At 38.5% G+C, this 24,723-nt stretch overlaps 1 protein-coding gene across 1 annotated transcript; it reads right to left on the reverse strand.

Moving 5' to 3' along the window:
* Positions 1 to 16,645: 16,645 nt before the first annotated feature.
* On the reverse strand, positions 16,646 to 21,047 carry LOC105300597 (cytochrome b-c1 complex subunit 7). Its single transcript, XM_011372891.2, has 4 exons — positions 20,911 to 21,047; positions 18,566 to 18,637; positions 17,539 to 17,705; positions 16,646 to 16,862 (listed from the first exon to the last, which is right to left on the reverse strand). Exons 1-4 carry the CDS (start codon positions 20,927 to 20,929, stop codon positions 16,785 to 16,787), a joined length of 336 nt encoding a protein of 111 aa, XP_011371193.1. The 5' UTR covers positions 20,930 to 21,047; the 3' UTR covers positions 16,646 to 16,784.
* Between the last annotated feature and the right edge of the window lie 3,676 nt (positions 21,048 to 24,723).

Consider the following 24,723-nt stretch of genomic DNA (forward strand, 5'->3'; position numbering starts at 1 on the left):
GGTTCAGTTTGTGGACTAGAACATAAACAGCTTGATTATCATAACACAACTCAAACGTTCTATTAGATGTTGCTTTAGAGGGGAGGGGAGAGGAGAGTTCATGCCGCTATAACAATACCAGAGACTATGTGCTTTAAACAACAAATATTTATTTTACACCATTTAGGAGGCTAGGAAGTCCAAGGCACCAACAGGCTGATGTCTCTTAAAGGCCTGAATCCTGGTTTGCAGATAGCCATCTTTTCATATCTTCACATGGTGAAGAGCAGAGAGGAAAAAAGCAATTTCTCTCATGTCTCATGGCACTAATTCCATAATCATGGCTCCACCTTTATAACCTAATTACCTTCCAAAGGCCCCATCTCCAAATGATCACATTGGGGATGAATTTGGGGGAAACACAAACATTCAGTCCATAGCATATGCCATTCTATAAGGCTTCACCAGTACCATTAAAAATTACACACACACACACACACACACACACACACACACACACACAAACACAGAGGGAGGGAGAAAGAGAGAGACAGAGACAGAGACAGAAAGACAGAGACAGAGAAAGAGAAGGGGACAGGAGGGGAGGGGAGGGAAGGGAAGAGGAGGGTAGAGGAGGGAAGAGAGAGAGAGAGAGAGAAACTGTGAAGGTAAAGGGCTAAACTGAGCTCGAAGTCTCAGCCTCTGCTGGGCACCTCTACTCAACTTTCATGCAACTAGAAAGTTTAATTAATTCCCCCATTATTCTCAAAAGGCTTATTTAATGTCACTGTGTCACTAGGACAGACAGCTCATCTGTTTTTTCACCAATGTTCCATGCCTATAACATAGAAGTACTCAGCTAGAATAATTAAATTCCATTACTTGGACTATCCCATCCTTCCATGCAATCAAGGTCTGTCTTTATCTTCTTTCTGAAACTTCTATTGTGTTCAAACCTCACATGGTGCCTCTAGATTCTGACTAGACTAAGCTACCTCTGTTGACTCCCAGCAGAGATGCTACAATTTGTTTCATAGTTGAAAAGAAGTAAACATTCCAGAGTAAGGATAATATTGGATTGAGATTAACTTAATGATTTTCCAAACTAACATAGAGAAAACGAAAAATATTATATCTCTATTTTGTTTAACTCAGGCACAACTTCTACACTTAAAAAACCGATTTTGCTTTTGTCTGATAAAAAAATTTCTTGAGATAGTTAAACAGCAGCCTTCATCAATCCCTCTACTCTCAAACCCCTATCTTACATCTCTTAACGAACGAAAATCCATAGACTCTTTTCTTCTAGGAATGATGAAGCTATGGAGTTGAGATCATGAATTCAGTCAAGCCCCAAGACAAAGTTCCAAGCTGAAGTATTGTGATGCAATGTTGATATTTTACTTTTTAGATTAAGTCATAATTTGAAACACTTGTTCATCGGCAAATCAGTTCCTTACTTTCCCTGATCTCCAGATGACAGACTCAACAGTTAAAAGATTCAAATATAGGTCAGTGGGCTAAGCTATGTTTTTAGGTATCGATACTTGGGTTAGTTAACTAACAAAATCTTAATATCAAAATTTCAATGTGGGTAGAAAAGGAAAGCAATTTGAGGAGAAAAAAGAAAATGAATCATTGTCCAAAGATGACTATTCCTTCTTTTGGCTCACCCATTTGTGCTGCAAACACTTGAGCAAGGTAAAGACATAGGCACTCTCTCTAACGCCAGAGACAAGTTCCAGCCAATGTTTAGCATGTTCCTTGGCTTCTCAATCAATTCCAAGTATGAAGTCTTGAGAAAAGGCATCTGAATGTGTTGCCTTTATACTAAGTTTTGCTCACCAGGGTAAGTAACAGAGTCTTGCAATTTTCCAATTTAAGGGCATTAAAATTTGACCCTTGCTCTGGAGGGCAATTTAGGACTTATTCTTTCTGCAATAGACAAACGGCTCCCAGATTTCCAAAGAAGGACTATGAAAGCAACTTTTTGGTAGTTGAGTATTTAACCTCATTTTGGTAGTTGAGTATTTAACCTCATTAAATGGCATGCTATACTGGGGTGCTCTGCCAGCAAGTTCAATCCAAAATGTTTTATAGATGACAAACAACACAACACGTATTATAGGGTGAGAGATTTCTAAGATATACGTTAAGGAAATCGTGCCTTCTGCTAAGATGCATGCTATTAAGAAGCAAAAGCGGGGAAAAGATGAAGAGAAGAACTGAAGATCATTAAATATCTCACTTGTGAAGAGAAGAGAGATAAGGCCATTGGCATCAAGAGAAGCTAGAAGTTTGTTTTTTCATATGGGAAGTACATACTATATCGATGATCCTTAACTAGGAGTACCCAGATGATTCTGATGACATTATTTTGCATACTGAGTCAGAACTGAGTCTGGGTAAGTGCACTGCAGAAAAAGCACCTGGGGTGTTCCAATGTACACCGCTGGTAAAGTAAATTTATACTGCATACCAATTTTTATTCTTCATTTTCTCCTATTATCACAACTTAATTTTATTCAAATGCCATTAATTTTTTTAATGTTCTGACTATAAAAACAATTCAATGAAAATTTGGAAAATGCGGAAAAGCACACATAAAAAGGCTAAAATTGTCTCTAATTCCATTAGCCTTTTTCAGTCCAGAGAGTCTAAATTTAGTCCCCCTGGATGGATTTCAGAGGGCCCATGGCCGAAACCTCTGAAAATTTGTGGAAAATTACTGTTGTCCTTTTTTCTCCAAGCATATATGTGGCTTTTATAGTATTAATCTTATATGTTTTAAAACTGCTTTTTTTCAGTCGATAAGATATTTCCCTTTGAGAATATCACTTTTAAAGAGTAATAATATGCCACCTGCCACTCTCCATTGTTAGTCATATTATCCATGTTTGTTGCTATAAACAATGCTGGAATAAACAACCATGGACACGAATCTCTGCATTTTTTATCTATTTCCTTTTTTCCTATTATGAGATTCAGAAATTCTGGGTCAAGTGATATGTCCTTTTAGGCTCTTGACATCTATTGTTTTTGAGAAAGATCTTGTCAATCTGCACACCCACCAGGAGCGTATTAAAGTGTGAGTGACTCTGGTTTTTTGTTTGTATGCTTTTAAAATGTATTGTGTGTCTTTGATTTCTTTTCAGGTTCCTTTTATCAGTAAAGTTATTTTGGAAGATGACAGCCTCATAAAAGGCCCAAGTGTCCTAAAAACTACCTGAAGAAGAACAACGGAAGAACTTGTGCCCCCGAGTTCCTTTAACAGCTTTCTTCAGGCCTCTGCCCAGGCATCTCTTCCTCCAGGATGACGCCCCTGAGCATCGGTTCCTTCCAGCAGTGGAGTATGTTAGTGTGTCCACATTATAGCTCCGGCATCTGGGCATACTCCCGGCAGATCAAGAGAGGGACTCTCCACAGTGCTAGTCCTGGAGGAAGGCAAAACCCTGCCTCTTGTTACCAAGGCTTCAGGCTTGTATGCCTTCTCCTGGCAGTCAGCATGGGGTGTCTGAGCCAGGCTCCGCCAGCTGGATGTTCTGACTCAAGATTTTATCTTGTGGGAACAACACAGATGAAGGGATAGCTGAGAAATTCCTTAGAGCAGCAGCAGGGTCCAGCAGCTGCAGAGGCCAATGCAGTGTTTAGCCTGGTCCTGGGGCAGGACCATATATGTGTACTTGAGCCCATCCACCCTCTTCTGGATTCTTCTCTCTTGCCTTTTGTAGTAGACTGACTATCAGCCTACCATTCCAAAGACGTCCTCATTTTAATCCTTGGAACCTGTGAATATGCTACTTTACATGGCAAAAGGAGTTTTGCAGATGTGACAGTTAAGAATCTTTAGATGAGGAGATTATCTTGGATTATCTGGGCAGACCAGATGTAATTACAAGGGTTCTTATAAGAGAGAAGTTAAGAAGTTCAAACAGAGGAGAAGACCATGTCCTGATAGTAGCAGGGGTTAGAGTGATGTATCCACAAGCCAGGCAATGCTGGCAGCCTCTATAAGATGGAAGAGTAAAGGAACAGATTCTCCCTCAGAGCCTTCAGAAGGAAGTAGCTGTGAGGACACCTTGATTTTAGCTTCACGAGACTTATTATGGATTTCTGACCTCGAGAACTATAAGATAATACATATGTATTGCTTTAGGTTAAGTGTGTGTTAATGTTACAGCAGTGATAGGAAGCTAACACAACTTCCATTGATTCCATGATAGTCTCCCAATACAAATGTCTGCTTCATCTAGTCATAATCCATTTCCGTTGCTTATCAGCAACTGAACATTACCCACCTCCAGCCCTGGCCTCAGTGTTGGTTGGTCCTGTCCTCCATGTTCCCACCCCACCTCCTGCTTTCCATGAAGAAGCCCTGCTACCCTGAGTTGTGACTCTACTTACCAGGCTATCTCCCCAGACTGCAAACTCAACAAGCACAAGGACTGAATGAGACTCATCTTTGGACCCTAGCATCTAGCATCTAGTGAATGAACAAATATTAGTTGAAAATAAAACTATTTGAACACAAATGTGCAAAAAAGGTAGAAATGCCTTAAAAAAAAAAACACCACCTTTTGAATAGATGGAGAAACAATCATATTAGGCTCCTTTTCTTTAGACAATGAAAAAATTTTAAAAATAGTATACTTATCTACCTAAATGAAAAATTCTGTTCTGATTTATGACAGGATTTTTAAAAGCTGACTTTTACGTGAATATAAAATATTAAACACGCAATATGTTAGCTAAATCGCTTGGACAGAACTGAAAGTAGAGCAAATGCAATCAATTTATAATATTATTAAAACCTAAGGGGAAATGAAATGTCCGTTTCAGTAACGCTGGGTGTGTCTATGTTTCTCACACTTCAGTGTTATTGTAGGACACTCCAGTGGCTGGTTGCAAAATCTTGATGGTCTGCTAAACCTGGCTTTATCCAGGCTGGTGTGGAACACACATCTGAGACAGTTGGATTTAAGAGACCTCTCCCTTGCAGGGCAGGGAGTTTTAAAGGATTTTTTACCCTCCCCACCAACCATGTTCCCTGTCTAAATTCTTTAAGCCTTTGGACTCTGTCCTACAAAAATGCAAAAGCACAAGTGCACAAGGATTTTCACTGCAGCTCTATTTGTTATAACATTTCATTGGAAGCAACCCAAATGTCAATCAACAGGAAAGTGGTTGAATGAAATTATGGGACATCCATAATCTGGAGGGTTATGCTTTCCTTAAAAAGAATGAGAGCGTTTTATACATACTGCTTGCTTTAATATCATAGTTCACTGCTCTGTTTGAAACCCTCCCGGGCTTCCACTTGCATTTATGTAAAATTTAAGCTCCTTCCCCTGGCCTAACACGTCCTCCACTGGGTGTTGCGCCTGCCTTTCCAGCCCAGAGTTTGCACTCTGCCCTCCTCTGTTCAACATCAAAAAAGTGACTAATCATACCTGCCTTAGAGAATTTTTTTTAAAGAAATAATGAGACCACGAATAGCATGTAGTGAACACTAATAGTATTAGCTATTATTAATTAACAAATGATTGGTTGAAGCTTTAGAAATTCAAAGAAAACAGAAATGTCAAGTGTCTGGGGATTAGAGAGAGCTTCTCTGAGTAGGTAGGATTTCATTTTTGTCTAAAATAAAGCTAGAACTTGGGCAAGCAGAGATAATGGTGAGGGTTGTGAGTGTCACCCCAAGAGACAGGGAACAGGAGGGACAAACTTTAGAGGTAAAATTTTGCAGTGTATTTGGGGAAGAGGGAGTTAAACAGGAGAAAAGAGCTTGCCCGGAACGACAGCACAGCGATGTCAGGATGGACGAACCTTCTGTTTTTTGTCATATAGCATCTTTTTGGCACTGGCATGTCCCTGATTTAAATTGTGTAGAAGAATAAGTCTCTGATTGGAAGCAGATCCATCAGGCGAAGAGGCAGAGAGATGGGAGTGGTAGGAGATGGGCTGTGGAAGGCCATTCTTTCCAACACGAACTAGTGTGGTCTCTGGGAGGCTGACTCCGGGCCATGAGTTGGCCAACCTCAAAGAAGTAAGCTTGTAAGGTTTCCTGAGGAGAGACCACAAATCAGCTCCAAAGGGTATCACTTGAAACTCTCATGGGAAAACTAACTATTCTAGAGGGCAGCCCACATCTCTCTCAGTCAGAGTCCTGGTAGGACCCAATCAAGCAACTGAGAAATGTCCAGTGAAGAAGCAGTTAACAGAAGACAGGCAGGGTTAAGGGGAACCAACAGGGGTGGGCATGGAGAGAGAGATGTAGGAACCTTGAGAGGGGGTGCCTTATAGAAGAGTGGCCTTCAGCAGAGGAACGTAACCACATCCAACCCATGGGCCAACAGGGAATGGGCTGGGGAATAAATATCACCATCTCTCTCTTCTTGTCTGCCCTCTCCTGCAAGTGATTTCTCATTGGCCAAGCCCAAGCCAGAAGCCAGAGGGCAAGGGTGTCTATTGATGCAGTTCACACAGGTCAGCCCCTAGGGGTGCAGAGCAGGGTGAGCTGAAGAGAGAAGTTCTGGAATTCCAGCAGCATAAATACTCTTACAGAACGACAAGTCCACAGAAGTGCTGATTAAGGGCCTGCATCCACCTTAAGCAGTCCCCCCAGTGGATCACCTCTGTGCTTCCCTCTCTACCCCCTACCTCCAACCCCCAGCACATGCCATTGATCATCCAGCCTTGCCAATTGGACCTTCTAGTATCTCTCAAAAATTTACTCTGCCCACACCATATACCTAAATTCCATAAGGATTAAAGATTTATGGTTTTATTTCTTATAGCTAAAAGTATTGGATGGAAACCTCGCTGGATATTTACATAACCTTGGACTAAACGAAGGACTTCTCAAAGCATGACCTTAAATGTAAAACCACAGAGAAGACTGATAGATTGTACCACATAAAAACTGGAAACTTCCATTTGACAAAAACCACCATGAACAAAGTTGAAAACCCACCAAAAAATAAGCAAATTTCAAACAATGAAATAAGAAAATGTCATTTCAGCAACTTTAAGTAAAAGGAGTACTGTCTAAATATATAAAGGTCTCATACAAATAGATAAGAACTGACCCATATTTGGGGTGGGAGGCCTAAAAAGAAAACTAAACAAAGAAAAAGATATGAAAATAAAAAATAGACACATAGGCAAAGGACATGAACAAGGTTGATTAAGGAGGAAAAACAACTTGATAACAGCATATGGAAAAATGTTTAACACTCAATCCAAGAAATGCAAATTTAAACAAAAAACTCTCCAACCAAATTCACAAAGATTGTTCTTAATGAGAGCACTCAGTGCAGGCAGGGGCGCAATGAAAAAGGCCCTCACAAATTGCTTAGAAGAGTATAAATTCTTACAAAATTTTGAAAAGCAAATTGGCAGTTTACTGAGAAACTGTAAAATTCAACCCCTTAAACCAAATTGAAAATTCTAGGAATTTTCACTTCCCAGAATCTATCCAAACACTTTCCTGCTCACAAAGTCCAAACATCTCAATATTGAGAGTTTCATCTCCCATATCTTCCAGATGACGTTTGCCACTCCACCAGTGTGAAACTGTCTGTTCTCCCCTAGGCGTACGCCTGCACTCCCATGTCTCTGAGCATTTCCTGTTTATTTTCCTCCTCTTGTAAAGCCCTTCACCACCTTTTGGGTTTGGCTGGCTTAGTTTACCCTTGTAGAATCAGCTAAGTTCCAGAGAGTCTTCTCTTATCACCCTCCAGGTTGAGTTAGTTTCCCTTCTCTGTGTTTCTGTAACACCCAGTGCATATTTTTTACAGATAATTTACACATTTATTTGCATATCTATTTATATATATACCTATTTACTTATCTGTTTCCACCTTCTTGGTTTCTCTTTTTATATCCCCTATACTGGTGGTTTTTAACTGGGGGCAATTCTGTCCCCCAGGGGGCGTTTGGCAATGTCTGGAGACATTTTTGGTTGTCACAATTTGGGGGAAACCAGAGATACTGTTAAACATCCTATAATGTACAGGAAAGCCCCCACAACAAAGAATTAGCCAGCCCCAGATGTCAATAGTGCCAATGATGAGAAACCCTGTTCTACCCCGGCTTCCGCCTAGCATAGCACATAAAAACTTATACAAAAAACAATTTTTAATCTACGAACAACCTTTTTAAGCTCTATTTTTTCTTCCATACAGTGGGTGTAATAATTTCTATAGCAGAAGTTTGTAGGGAGGATTGAAAGAGATATCATATGAACAATGCCTGGTACAAAGCTGGTATTCTATCGGTATTAGTTCATCTTAACAATAAAGTGCATAAATTAAATTACAAATCCAGAATGTTTTGGTGCTGAATCTTAAAGATTTTGTAGTCAAACCCCTTAATTTTATAACTGAGGAACCCCAATCGATAAAGGCTAATGACTTGCCTAAATCATTGGCATCACATCTGAGTTTCTAGTTTAGTGGCAATCCACATTTTAAATGCATACATGAGAAAAGAATTATAAACTGATACTTTTTGAAATGAATAATTATTTTTTGGGGGGGAGCTGGCTAGTAAATACTATTTTCATATTGATATATAAAATTTTCTTTAAAATAGTTAGAATTCTAACAGAATAATGACTCAGTTGAATAATGTTACCAGAATTTTCACAGGGACTTACTTTGAAATTATATTTTTGCCATTTATGCAAAAATAGGTGAAAGTATTAAAAGTTAAACAAATTATACATTTTTTTTCACCTTTAGGAGAGAGAGTCAGAATCTAGAATAACAACTTAAATAGTTTGTCATATACGCAAGTCCCTCAAACATAACAGGCTTTCTAGAATCTATGCTAAAAATTTACCTTAGAATAAATCAGTCCATCTTCTATGCTCAATTGCTAATAGATACAATAAAATTTCTTAACAAAATATAATTCAGAGGCACCATCTGATCTGAGATCTCAAATTCTAACATGTTATGGCTTTTAATATGAACACCAGTGTAACCAGAATTTAAACAAATTATGGCAAATAAATTAAAACATTTATATTTTAACATCTATAGACTTTATTAGGTGTTCCTTATACAGTCATCTGGTATGTTTAAAGAGTGAGCAATCATATAAAAGGAAATATGGTCATAACTGATTGAAGTAATAAAATCCTGAAACTAAATAACATCTCATAATTCATTGCACAGCATATATTAAATTTCATTACATCAGTATATAGCTTAGTAGTAAATTCTCCTGATGGCCATAAACCTCTAAGGTGTTGTCATCCTGAAAAATGAAGGGGAGGGAGACGGTGGGGGTACTGAATGGGTAAATGTTCAATAGTGCTGTGTGGAGTACCTTTAAGTTGTAAAGTTGTAGTGCATTGCCACCTAGTGGCAGAATTTTGTACCTTATTCTAATAAAAAGACTTTTTCCCTACATTTTTAGTTATGTTTCATTCACCCTTTAACTATATTCATCTCTGATACTGTAGTTCCTAAAATTCATGTCACCCAAATGGGTAAACCCATTCATTTGCACTTCATCCACCAGGCTGTCAAGTATTTGATTAGTATAGTTTTTATGTTTACCTAGCTTTTAAATTCTAAATACTTTATATTCAAAGCCATACACAGCTCTATGTTAACAAACACATCCTGTTTATGAATACGGAAGGATTATTATGGCTAAGGAAACTTTGGGCTTTGGTCCAGTTTTTCTTATTACTGAATCTGTTAGCAAGTCACAGTAGTGCTTACCGTGTGCCAGGAACTATTCTATGTGCTTGACATGTAATACAGTCAGTTATTTTCAAAAGAACTCCATCTTAGAGCTGAGGAAACTGAGGCATGAAGAAGCTAAACCCTATTCCTAAAGCTACCCAATAAGTGAATGGATTCCTATCTCTGAATCACTCTATTATTCTGTCTACAGGATGATGAGCCAAATGGGTTATATGAATATAACACGAATCAGCAATGTCTGAGATTCAGATTTATTTGAAAAGGTCTAAGAAAGGAAAGAAAGTGGAGCACCAAAATACTGGGTGGTACTTGACTGTCTGAAAATTTATCTCAGTTACCTAGTTAAGTCTAACAGAGAAGCATCTTGATGCACGTATTTCCTAGTCAACTGACCCTTATGCAAACAGTCCTTCATTAAAATGTCCCTTAACATTAGCATCTACCAACATGTTTATCAGTTTCTCTGTGATTTGCAATACTGCTCTAACAATAAAATTCTAATTGTTTATGAAGTCAAATCACAAATCTTACAAAATATTAAGCATGTCAAAGAACTGCTTTTACCACAACTAAAAACTTTATCAAATGAGGATCTAGGCAACTTGGACCGACCAAAAGAAAATCGACATGAGTGGTTTCAGAATAGGTGCTGCGAAAAATCTGGATATGAGAGTAGAGAGGCTCTTAGGAAATTTAACAAAGCTAATAAATATATTAGCAAAAGTTTAAGATGTCTATGTCGCAAAAGTCAAACATAAATGTCAACAACATATTTCATTTTGTGAAAAAATACATACGTACAAAATGTACACATGTACTTTTTACTGATTTTTGGAATTTTAACTATAACACAAAATTTGTTTTTTTACACTGTTGTTTTGTTCTTTGAAGGAAGATCTCAAACATTCTCACCACACACAGCAGTGGCTTGTGTGACACTGTGTAGGCTGCAGGTTCCACAAAGTTCCTTCCCCACTCATTGTGGTTCCAGGCTCTTGAGTCCACAAGAAAAAAAAAAAAAGGCATTTTAGAGTTTAGGGGTGGTAATGATGACATTATTGAATGATTTTAATTTATATTGGAAAAAATTAGCCTATAACCTTAAAACTTTTAACTATTTTTAGCATCCAACCCTTAACAATATACTTTATAACAATCATATCCAAAGTAGAAAAGTCATTGGGATATGGAGAGAAAGTATAACTTGTCTTTATATTTGTCTATTTTTCTAATGTCTATTTTTTGTTTTCTAATACACATGAGCATATGTATATATATATAACATATATATATATATTTATATATAACATACAGACCCATATTGGGACCGTATATATAATTTTGAAAAGATTTGATGTGAAATTAATTCTATTTGGAGAGCAGTGGTTGGAAAGGGCTGTTTCCGGTCTTAGATGAGGTGAATCCTTTCTCCTTTCAAATAACTTTTGACGTCTGAGAGCCAGTCTGTTTGCTTCAGATAAAATGAAGTCACTGGTGCTTGTTTCTTGCCCCATTCCATTCCTACAAGTTAGGCTAATTATCTTACTAATATACAAAGGCAATATAAAGGTGTGTCTTCCACTTGGAAGAATGTTATACCCTCTAGTAAATTAAGAATTTATCTAACCAGTGAAAAAAACTAATTTTAAGTGGCTTCTCTAAGCTTCAGGAGGCACTTAAAACAGTAACTGGAAAGAAATTGACAGATAAGTAAATTAAGCAGTTATTAAGACTAAAGTTTAGGACTCACTTCTGGTGAAGATGACAAAGTAGGTAAATGTTGTATTCACCTCCTTGCAAGACCACATCAAAATTACAACTGAACTATAGAACGACCACCTGAAGACTCACTGAACAGAACTCCTATAACTAAGGACATAATGAAGCCATGTAGAGACTGATAGGAGGGACAAAGACATGAAATAGGCTGTCCCACAACCATGTGGTGGCTAAGATTCCAAAAGGATGTCTTGGCTGTAGAGAGGCCCCCTGAGGAGTGAGGGTTTCGAGCCCCACATTAGGCTCCCCATCCTAAACCATCAGTGCTGGGAAAAGGAGTTCCCACATCTGGCTGTAAAATTCAGCAAGTCTGTCTGGGTGAAACGAAGGGCTTCTGGAGTCCTAGGCAATCCTCTTAAAGGATCCGCTTATGAACTTACGCATGACATTCACTCGCTTTGAATTTTAGCACTGTGGCAGAAGCTCTACAAGCACAATGGACAGGGGAAGAACTGAATTGTCTGGCTTCAGGGCAACAGCTGGAGGGGCAGCTCAGATCCACATAGAAGTGCTGGCAAGTACCACTGTTCCTTTGTTGAGTTCTCCTCTCACAGAGAGGCAGGTACAGGCTGGCACCAAATCTGAGTCTCCATCAAATAGACTAACATTGCTTGCCCCATCCTGCTGATTCCGAGAACCCACCCCCCTTCAATTTGCACACAAACTCAGACTTTCAGCAGCTGTTCTTCAGAAGCAGCTGGCTTCAGCAAAAGCTGTGCACTTTCTTAAAAATCTCTGCAACATCTGCGAAACTCCAAAAAAGCAGCGGCGTGCCCCCTACTTCTTGCTAAGCAACCCCCAGCCTGGCACCAGTGGCATCTGGCCTCAGTTGGCAGCACTGCCTCTCCCAGGCACCCCCAAGCCCAGCACAGGCAGCTACCAACTACAGAATACTTCATATATCCTACAAGGTGGCCCTGTGCAGAGCACAGGCAGCGGCTGAATTGGGTGTGCACCAGAGCCTCTCCCAAGAGGCCCCAGAACCAACACATCCAATGGTTGGCTTCGGACCACACCAGAGAATCACCTAATTAATTCCACAAACGACCACCCAAAAGATAGACTCATCAGGCACCAGAGCCCTGCTACAGCGAATCCTACTCCATAGGGTTAGCCCCCATACAACAGCTCATCCATAGTAATTGCGGCCAATCCTTATAGCTAGTCAGCATAAGGATCAATCCCACCCACTGGCACACTAACACCAATTGTTGATGAAGGCTCATCAACAATAGGAGGGCACACACAACCCACACAAGGGACACCCATGGAGCACCTGGCTTGGGTGACTAGGGAGAGTGCGCCACTGGGATGCACAAGACACCTACTAAATAAGGTCACCCTCCCAAGACTGGGAGACATAGCGGATTTGCCTAATAAATAGAAATACAGGGAAGCACCCAGAATGAGGTGAGAAAGAAACATATACCAAATGAAAGAACAGGGCAAAACTCCAGAAAAAAAAACTAAACAAAATAGAGATAATCAATCTACCAGATGCAGAGTGCAAAACACTGGTTACAAGGGTGCTTGATGAACTTAGAAGAATAGATAAACTGAGAAATTATACAAATAGAAAACATAAAAAAGGACCAGTAGGAAATGAAGAATAAAATAACTGAAATCAATACATTAAATGAAATCAACAGATTAGATCACAGAGAACATCAAATTAGTGATTTGAAAGACAAGGTAGCAGAAAATGCCCAATTGGAACAACGACAAAAAAATTAAAACGTGAGGATGGTTTAAGAGACTTCTGGGACAACATCAAGAGTAACAACATTCATATCATAGGTGCACCAGAGGGAGGAGAGCAAGGGATTGAAAACCTATCTGAAGAAATAATGGCGGAAAACTTCACTAACCTAGCAAAGGAAACAGACATACAAATCCAGGAAGCAGAGTCTGAAACAAGATGAAACCAAAGAGACCAACACCAATACAGATCATAATTAAAATGATAAAAGTTAAAGACAAAGAGAGAATCTTAAAAGCAGCAAGAGAAAGGCAGTTACTTACGTACGAGACTGTCATCTATAACAGGAGGGCACACATAACCTTCCTTCCCATATGACTGTAGGCTGATTTCTTGAGAGAAACTTTGCAGACCAGAAGGGATTGGCACGAAATATTCAAAGTAATGAAAAGCAAGGACTTATAACCAAGATTACTCTACCTGGCTAGGAAAGCTATCAATTAGAATCAAAGGACAGATAAAGAGCTTCACAGGCAAGAAAAGTTAAAGGAGTTCATCACCATTAAATCCGAAATGTTAAACGGACTTCATTAAAAAGTGGTGTGGTGGGGGGTGGGGGTGGGGGTAATTTGGACAACTTGAAGAAATGGATAAATTCCTAGAAACATATGGTCTTCCAAGACTGTATCAAGGAGAAACAGGAAACCTGAACAAACTGATAACTACTAACAAAATGGAATCTATTAACAAAGACTCCTGACAAAAGTCCTAGACCAGATGGTTTCAAAGGTGAATTTTACCAAACATTCAAAAAAGAATTAACACCTATCCTTCTCAAACCATTCCAAAAAATTGAAGAGGAAAGTCTCCCAAGCTCATTTTACAAGGCCAGCATTACCCTGTTTCCAAAACCAGACAAAGACATTACAAAAAAAGAAAATTATATGCCAGTGTCTCTAATGAACATAGATGCAAAAATCTTCAACAAAATATTAGCAAACCGAATTCACCAATACTTTAAAAAGATCACATACCATGATCGAGATTTATTCCTGGGAGCAAGTCTGGCTCAATATTTGCAAGTCAATAAATGTGATACATTACATAAACAAAATGAAGGCTAAAAATCATGATCATACCAAGAGGTGAGGAAAAGAGTTTGACAAAATGCAGCATCCATTTATGGTAAAAACTCCCAGCAAACTGGAAACAGAGGGAATATACCTCAACATAATAGAAGCCATATAAGACAAACACACAGCTAATATCATACTCAATGGTGAAAACCTAAGTGTTTTCCTTAGATCAGGAACAAGGCAAGGATGTCCACTTTCACCACTTTTATCCAACATAGTATTGGAAGTCCTAGCTACAGTAATTGGACCAAAAAAAAAAACCCCGAAAGGCTCTCAAATTGGAAAGGAAAAAGTAAAATTGTTATTATTTGCTGATATCATATATAGAGAACCCTAAAAATTCCATCAGAAGCTATTAAAACTAATATGAATTCAGTAAAGTGGCAAGATACAAAATTAATATTCAGAAATCAGTTACATTAATATACACCGATAATGAACTATCAGAAAGAGAAGAAAACAATCCTATTTACAACTGTATCAAAATACCTAGGAATAAATTTAATCAAAATGGTAAAAAAACTATACTCGGAAAATTTTAAGATATTGAAGAAAGAAACTGAAGAAGATATAAATCAACAGAAGCATATACTGTGCTCATAGATAGGAAGAATTAACATCATTAAGATGGCCATCCTACCCAAAGCCATCTATAGGTTCAATGCAATCCCTATCAAAATACCAATGGCATTTTTCACAGAACTAGAACAAATAATTCGAAAATTTACATGGAACCTCAAAGACTCCAAATAGGCAAAGCAATCTTAAGAAAGAACAAAGTCAGAGGTATTACACTATTCTAATAACTATACAAGCCAATAATGAATGAAACATCATGGTACTGACATAAAAACAGACACATAGATCAATAGAATAGAATAGAGAACCCAGAAATAAACCCATGCCTACATGGTCAATTAATCTATGACAAAGGAGGCAAGAATATACAATGGAATAAAGACAGTCTCTTCAATAACGGGTGTTGGGAAAACTAATTACATGCAAAAAAAATGAAACTGGACCACCTTCTTATACCACATACAAGAAGAGACTCAAAATATGGATTAAAGACCTAAATGTAAGACCTGAAATCATAAAATTCCTAGAAGAAAACAAAGGCAGTAATCTCTCTGACATCGCCCTTAGCAACAGCTTTTTGGATATGTCTCCTGGCGTAAGGGAAACAAAATAAAAATAACCAACTAGGACTACATCAAACTCAAGTTTTTGCACAGCAAAGAAAACCATCAAAACAAAGACAACCTACTGAATGAGAGAAGATATTTGCTAGTAATACATCTGATAAGGAGTTAAGATCCAAAAGTTATAAAGAATTCATACAACTCAACACACAAAAAAACAAACAATCCAATTAAAAAACAGGTGGAGGACCTGAACAGGCATTTCTCCAAAGAGGATATACAGATGGCCAATAGACATGAAAAGATGCTCAACATCACTAATTATCAGAGAATACACATTAAAACCACAATGAGATATCACTTCATACTTGTCAGAATGGCTATCACCAATAAATCAACAAACAAGTCATGGTGAAGATGTGGAGAAAAGGGAACCCTCATGCACTGTTGGTGGGATTGCAAATTGGTACAGCCACTATAGAAAAGTTTGGAGTTTTCTCAAAAAATTAAAAAAAGAACTACCTTACGACCCAGCAATTCTACTTCTGGGTATTTATCCAAAGAAAACCAAAACACTAATTTGAAAAGATCTACACACCTCTATGTTCACTGTAGTGCTATTCACAGTAGCCATGATATGCAAGCAACCTAGCCCATCAACATATGATTGGATAAAGAAGTTGGAGTTCATCTATACAATGAAATAATTACTGTCATAAAAAAATGAAATCTTACCATTTGTAATGACATGGATGGACCCAGAGGGTATTATGCTAAGTGAAATAAGTGAGACAAAGACAAATACCATGATTTCACTTATATGGCCACAACTAAGAAACACATAAATGAAAAAATGAAAACAGGCTCACAGATACAAGAACAAACTGGTGATTGCCAGATGGGAGGGGACACTGGGGGACTGAGTGAAAAAGGTGAAGGGATTAAGAAGTACAAGCTGGCAGTTACAAAATAGTCATGGGGATATAAAGTACAGCATAGAGAATATAGTCAATATTGTAATAACTATGTATGGTGCCAGGTGGGTACTAATCAGGGGGATCACTTTGTAAATTATACAAATGTCTAACCACTAGGCTGTACAACTGAAACTAATATAATATTGAATGTCAGCTGTAATGAAAAATAAAAAAAAATTAGAAAAAAGAATAAGGTTTAGAATTCAGAAACTCCAACAAAAATTATAATAGGCATTTATTTAAAGTAATACATTTGCAGCCTAGATGATTCTCAATTGTACATTTCAGGTTTAAACAACATCTTAAAAATACACTGAGGACAGCTGCAGCCACACATTTTCAGTATATATTTATTTCTTTGCCCATTCTTCTCTCTCTTTTCTTTCCCGAATAACCTCTTTCAGATATGGTTCAAGGTAGAATTTATCCTAAAGAATAAAAGAAAAATATCATATGCCACCATCACATACTGACATGTCCTCAACATTCAATAGGTCTTAAACATAAGAAATGTATCAAAGTTTCCAACATAAGAAAAAAATATTCTCAAGCAAAGAATTGTTTGCTTTTCTAGAATGTAAAAACCCACAAATCGCTTGCTTTGATAGGTTACGAGAGGAAAGTCTAACAGAAAAGAGTATGAGGCTACAAGCTTTTGCCTAGTTTCAGTACAGTTAAAGGGGCAAGGGTAATACACAAAGTCTTTGCTTCACAGAGTCCTTCCTGGGAGCTAGAGGGCCACTCAATGGGCTGATCACATGACCACCGGTTTTCATCTGAGTAAGAAGCAGAGAAAGAACCAGGGCCTGGGAAGCAGAAGACCTGAATTCTAGTCCTGGATCTAGTCTTATTAGAGACTTGCTTAGTGATTTTTGGGACAGTCACTTCACTTTTAAGTCTCAATGTGATTGTCTCTAAAATGGAGCTAATATTTGATCTAATCTCACTGTACTGTCATAAGGATATCTATTTGTCACAACTTTAAGAACTCTAAAGTTCTTAAATGAATATTACAAACAGAAAGGCATACAAATGAATGCCTTTCTGTTTGTAATATTCAATCCTTAATGGTCAACATTATCAGATACACAGAAGCTGTTCTACCTCCTCATATTTTGTCCACTGCTCTTTAGGTAAGATCTGCTGCCTCATAGTCAGGTCCAGTGCTCTCTTAATGCGAAACACCCTGTCGTTATACACGTTCTCAGGAAGCCTTCTTATGGCTTCTTTAACATCATCATCCACATGTATTGTATCATCTCGCATTAACCCTGTGATAGAAAACAAGAGCATTAGATGGAATATGTATCTCAAAATCAGAAATTTTTTTAAATGGGTAAAATATCTTTATGACTTACAAATTTAAGACTTGGGTGAAATATCAATGTATTTTATACATTGGATGAAACTCAATGTATTTTATACATTATAATGGGTTACTTTAATGGGCTATTTGTAAAATAGTACTGTGAAAACAATATATGAGCCTTTTAAAATCCACTGCCACAAAACTCACACTTTATCTAAAAGAATTTTTAAAATATTTAAAATGTCTACCTTTTTAAACACATGCCAATAAACCACATTTCTACTTATACTTTAAATCTGAGATCAAAGTATTAGAGAATCTTAAAATGAGAGTATACTAAAAAAACAGTAACATTAAATGATGCTTTCATCAAGCTTCAATAATAAAAGATGAAGTCCATAGCAAATTATAAAGTTCTAAATATGTTCAGGCATCAAGATGATTGTAAAGATCTTAGACAACTTTAACATTTGAAAAATTTCTTACTTTCAAAGTTTATATAGCTTAAATTTTAAAATGCTAAGTGGAGGAGTTGAAAGAGCGTATAATAAGGAAAATGTCCAGTTACCATATTTCAAGAACATGAATTATTTCCACCTTAAACATCTGAGATGATTCCATTCCTCTCTCTTCTCAAAATAATAAAAAGAAAATGGCTGTGATTTAACATAACAATACAATGTGACCTAATTTTAAAAACTTCTAATGTACACAAGTACAATTAAAGTATTTTTTTGGACTCATAATAACTTTAGCAAAAGCACTGCTCTCAGAAAAAGCAAAAAAAAAAAAAGAAAATAGAAAAAGAAAGCAGATACTCACCCAGTTTATTGAACCCTGCAGCATTGTAATACCATTTTCGAATACCCTCCAGCCACCGGCCTGATGCTGCAACTGATATTGTCACACTGTTAGTTGCTACAATTCACTTATACTATATGAAAACGTCGATAGGCAAGCAGTGACTATTCTTATAGTTACTCTGTTAGAGAATGCAAACATAGGAAGGAACTTCCTTTTAAAAGTGTATACTGTAGATAAAAATTGCTATTTTATCTATGAGCAAAAGTGACTGCAGGTAAAAAAAACTGGGCAGCAACTCATGGGGGGAAAAGTAAACTCAAACATTTAATGTACAAAAGATCTACAGGTACAATTACTGACATTCCAGCCTCTCAAGACAAGCATGCCAACCCTTTATGTCCCCCTGCTACTATAAGAATTTAAGGGGTAGGGTATGGAAAAAGAACTCAGAACTTCTCCATGATTTGTAGTCTCAGAAACAGATTACAGGAAGGGTCCCCAACATCCGGGCCGCACAGCAGGAGGTGAGCAGTGAGCAAAGCTTCATCTGTATTTGCAGCTGCTCCCTAGAGCTAGCATCACCATCTCAGTTCCAGCTCAGATCATCAGGCATTAGATTCTCATAGGAGCCCCCGTCTCTGGTGTCAAAAAGGCTAGGGACCGCTGTATTACAGGAAAAAATTGTAAACTTTTCAAGGGAGTTGGAATTGTATGAAAAGGTGAGATTTCAGGTTAGGCTGGCAAGTCTAAATGACCCTCATCCTCCAAAATTTTTATTCTAAATTACCTGTTGTTCACTTGGCTACCCTCTTTAAAACTATGAATTTTCTGGGAGAATTCTGAAACCATTAGTTGAAATGGATGAGGAGAAACAGGTAATGTTAAAATTCTTTGGAGGACAAGACCAAACCTGATGGGATAATCCAGTAGTTGCTACGGGCAACACGATAGCGTCTGATGTTTATGAGTGATGTGGTACAGAAAGGGAGGTAATGCAAGTTTAAAAAAAAGTTTTTTTTTTTAATTTTGTCTAGGGCTAGTCCCTGACCAAGGAAGGAAAGCAAACTCTCCTTTTACTCCAACCCTTTCTTGTACCTACTCCTTAGTACATCACGGACTATAAGACTTGGTAAATCTCCTTGGAAATTAAGCACCATGTATAATATTGCTTCTAGCAAAACAAGTGCCAAAGAGCCAACAGTCTACCAACATACTTGTAGAAGGCAAATTTTTAAATATATTTACCAGTGATGGTGATAATAATATTCACTGAACACTTGTGTGCCAAGCACTATCTTATTTGCTTTACCCACATTAGTTCAGTTATTTACATCATGCCTGTCCTTGCATAAGAGAAATAAGGCTTACAGAAGTCATCCTAACCAAGACCAAAGGCAGCTAGAGTTGAGGCCAGGTCTATCTAGTTCCAAAACCGCACAGAGGCAGGGTGCTTTCAATATTTGTAAAGTTAATTAAATAATGAATTCTTAAGTTTCTCCCCACCCCCAAAAAGCTCAATGTCATTTAATGCATTTTCTGCTACTCTGATATTTCCTAATGGCTACACAATTGCTGGAGCAGGGAGAAAGGGACCGATTTTTTAAAAAAAGTTATTCCAATTTTCACCGCCAGAGGACAGACATTGCCCCCCGCCCCCCCGCAAATAAAGCAGGGGGTGGGGTGTAAAATTCTATTTGATGTTCACGTTCTCTTTTAAATATTCCGGTAATTCTGTATTTGATTCACTAAGAAATGTTTTAGCGTCTATAATAAATACAAATTTCTTCAAATAGACAAGCTGACATTCCAAATAAGGTTAACTTGAAGTTTCGCTTTAACCCTTGCTCAGATACCTCTAATCCCTAATTTGAGAAGCGCGAGGAGTGGAATGAGGTTTCCAAACCTATTTCCTCTGGTCACACTGCCTCAGTTATCAGCGTAAATGGGAAACTAATACCCCCCTCCTTGCGCCAGGAGAATTTATCGCGGCAATGTATATGACAGCGCTTGGCTCACAGCCCTCAGCTCGTTTTGGCTGAAAGTCATCCACTAATTTTATCTCCTTGAGCCCTGGAATTTTCTGAGGCTGCCGAGCACAGGAAGCTGGAACGCCTGGGCTGTCGGAGCCACCGCGGACACCTTTACCAAGAGAAAGTCCACATCCCAACCCCGTAGGCGAGCGAGTATGGCCTGGGGACAGCAGGGACTGGGGGAAAGGCGTCCTCTAGGTTGGAACGGATCCGCTGCTTTCCCTTACACCGCAAACCTGGCCACTTAAGAGAGCAAAGGAAGAGAAGCAAGTTGCTGCGAAAATAAAAAGTTCAGCGCAGCGTCGCCCACCAGATAAGACATCAGTCACTTACCAGCAGGCCTGCTCGCCATTTTGGCCGGGACCGAAGCATTGCCCACTGGGTAAGTCCTTGAGGGCGGGCTGGGCCCAGTGCGCAGGCGCCTCAGGTCGAGCACCAAGGCGAGGAAGGACGCCCGCGCAGGCGCAGTACTGGCGGCTCGCGTTAGGCCCCTCTCGTGGCGACGACCTCTTTGCCTGAGTAATACCAAGCGCGTTCGTTGGGTGATTTACCGCTCGGTTCCGAGAACCATTACATGTGATGTGTTGGGAAATACAATAGGCAAGGAATTGGGCCACCGGGACTGTATCCTGGTTTCTGTTACTGACAAGCTATGAGAGCTTGAGCAATATTAATTGCGCCAAGCAACATGCTACGCGTTTTATGGGCCTAATCTCATTTAATACTAATTCTTAAGTACTGTGATTATCCCCATTGGAGAGAGTAGGAAACTGAGGCGCAAGAAGGTTGGGTAAATTGTCCAAGGACACACAGCTAAGAAGAATCCAGACTTATCCTCCAGAATCTGAGAATCCAGGTAAAACTGGGACTCCTTAATTCTAGGGCCATACGGTCCGCTACTAATCCAGGAGACGCTAACACTCTCTGGCCTTCAGTTTCTTCAGCTGAAGATGTACATCAAGCCATTTTAGTGGAATTTTAAAGGTTAGTTCAGGAAAATGTTAAATCTAAAATTTGTAGCAGAATTTGCATGCAATTAAGGTAAAAGCAAATAAATTTTTAAAGTCTCAGCTCCAACATGTTAAGTCTAAGGCATAAACATCTAGGGACAGAAAATGGCGTTAGTATGATCGATGCTCATTTAGTTACTGGTGAACTTCAATCACTTCTGTCTTGGTCAGCTCAGGCTGCCATAATGAAATACCACAGACTGGGTAACTTAAACACAAATTTATTTTTCACAGTTCTGCAAGCTAGAGGCACAAGATCAAGAAGCCACCGTGATCAGTTTCAGGTGAGGGTTCTGTCCCTGTGGCTTGCAGATGGCTGCCTACTCACTGTGTCCTCACATGGCAGGGAGAACAAGCTCTTTTGTGTTTCTTCTAGTAAGGGCATTAATCCCATCATGAGGGCCCCACCTTTATGACCTCATTTAAACCTAATTATCCCCCAAAGGCCACATCTCCAAATGCTATCATATTGGGGGGTAGTGTTTCAACATATGAATTAGGTGGGGGCGGCAGGGGGCCACAATTCAGCCCAGAGCAACTACCCACCGATATCTACTTTTATTTTCTTTGGTTTTAAGCAGAGACCTGAGACAGCATTAGTCCATTTCATTGTAAGTTCAAAAGGTTTGATTTAATGGTCTTAGTCACATTTTAGTACTAAAATTGTTGCTTTTTTTCTCCTCTGTGACACAATTTCTTACATTTGTCAGTCCCGTATAACCAAGTGAATGCATACATAAATGATGAATGGCTGCTACCAGACTACACTAATGAAAGTGAAGTCTGAAAGATGTGAAGAAATGCAATACATGTGAAGAAATGCAATACATTTTTGTACTTTGGCACATTGCCTTGCAAGAAGTATTCAGTAAACTCTTCTCCCTCTTTAACCATTAGGTTTCAACTTGCTGGTTACAGTGTAAAGGTGGCTAAAGAAAGACTTTGTCAAGAAATCAGATACCCAGGACTGTTACAAAATCCAGCTCCAACAGATGTTCACTGGTAGTCATTAATGTTGATTCAAAACTGATACGAAATTGTTATACAATATATAGATGAGACCATAAATAACTCTGAAGCTCCCACACTATTAAGTATAAATTTTCTAAATATGACACTTCAAAGCATTTATATAGTTTATGACCAGATACTGTTACTTCTCCAATGGTTCAAGGTTAAAGATTTGTATGATTTCTCCAGCCCAAAAGCCATAGCTCAAATGGGTTTTTCTGTTAACCACAATTTTTGCCACTGTCAAAAAAATTTCATCCTGTTAGTGATCAATTCAGGGGGTAAAAAAACAAACAAACAAAAAAAACCCCCAACCCCCTGGCCTGAATATTACTGATTCCCTCTTTTCCTAACATGGACTCCAGCTCTGCCTTCACAGAAACCCACAGTGGGAGAAGAGAAACAAGGTTTTAGGGAAGCCTGAATAATCTTTTTCCTCACTTAGTAATTTCCTCATGTCATTACCCTGCTTTTGTTATCCTTTACCTTCCATACATACTAAGTTTTGGTTTCCCTCATAGCGCATGGTAGGACTGCAGTTCTCGTAAAGGTAGGCATGGCCATGCAACGCTTTGGCCAAGAAAAATGAAGTTTTTAAGAGCAATTCTCCACATTCCTTTCCCTTCCATACACTGGCTACACCCAATACAGTGGAGGCTCCATCAGCCTCTATCACTAAAGATGATGTGGAGCAGAGCCGTTTTGGTTCCAAGCTGGACATGTTTGAAATGGAAACTTCTGTAGTTTTAAATCATTTGAGGTTTTATAACTATTCAGTACAGCAGTACAGCTAACCTATTCTGACTGATATGAGTAGGTTGTTAATAAAGGCAAAACGAGGTTCTGAGCCATAGAAAAATCAGGCAAGATGGTTCCATACTTTGTCTCCAGCTGTACCTTCTTCCTGTTTCCTGTTTATCGATCTCATCCATTAGAGAGAAATCCATAAAGGCACATATCTGTGCCATAATCACCATTGTATTCTAGAAACTCTATTCTTGGCCTTGACCAATTACAAATTTAGTTTCTCACGAGGTTTCAGGACATCCAGCACATCACAAAATACTAGTGCACAACAAACTACCCCCTTGGTTAGTGGTTTAAAACTTTATTTCTCCCAATTTTGAATTCAGCTGGTATTTCTGCTCCATGTGGTATCTGCCAAGGCTGTAACATCTAAACCTTTTTGCTCACGTCTCATGCTCAGTTAGCATTGCTGGAACAGCTGAGATTTGACCAGGAATCTTTCCACCTTATTTCTCCAGTAGAATCACTAGATCTCTTGATGTAGTGACTCAGGGTTTCAAGAGGACAAGACCCGATGTACAAGAGCTTATCAAGTAGAAGACTGATAATGTCCCATGGACCAAATGGCACTGGCCAAGAGTGCGAATACCAGGTATGGCTCCATAGAGGGCCACCAGTGTTAACATTCTACTAAATCTTGAGATTCTACGGCAGATAACTGAAGTCACGATGCCTCATTTTCCAAATAATCAGATGCAGAAGTTACATCATTTACCCAGGTTTACACATCCTAACAGTAAATTTTTTAAAAAAGTATCAATTCATGCTATAAATCTTTGCATATAGGCAATAAGTCAAAGCTTTGTTATGGCCTTTTACTATGTCTCATTGCCCTCGCTACTCACCTTCAAACTACTCCCCTGTTTCCCTTTCCTGATTCTCAGTAGCTACCTGTGGGTAAATCTGAATATCTGTGCATGGGAAGACAACAGTGTAGATAATCCAAAAGTGCATGTGTTTTGTGGCATTGTCTAAGTAGTAGATGTTAGATAAAAAATATAGTATGCTCTAGAAACTCATTTAACATTTCAAAAAAAAAAAAAAACCTTGTGATGAAACTACTTTAAAAGACCCGTGAATATAAGATCCTCCACTTTCTCATCTTCACTAGAATAACAACAGGCCGGCCTATAGTAAACCAATTCGCTTTCTCTAAGCTTGCTATATTTTTAATTCTCTGCTTCCCCAGAGGAAGAAAATGGTTGAGTCAAAGACTTACGTCACTAGGAACTTTTGAGAAAGATCTACCAAAAAGTGTACCCAAATTTACTATATCAAGAAATTGTTTCCAATATCAATTAAGGCTTGAGACATTTAT

Source organism: Pteropus vampyrus, unplaced genomic scaffold, assembly GCF_000151845.1.
Source record: "Pteropus vampyrus isolate Shadow unplaced genomic scaffold, Pvam_2.0 Scaffold215, whole genome shotgun sequence".
Lineage (NCBI taxonomy): Eukaryota > Metazoa > Chordata > Mammalia > Chiroptera > Pteropodidae > Pteropus > Pteropus vampyrus.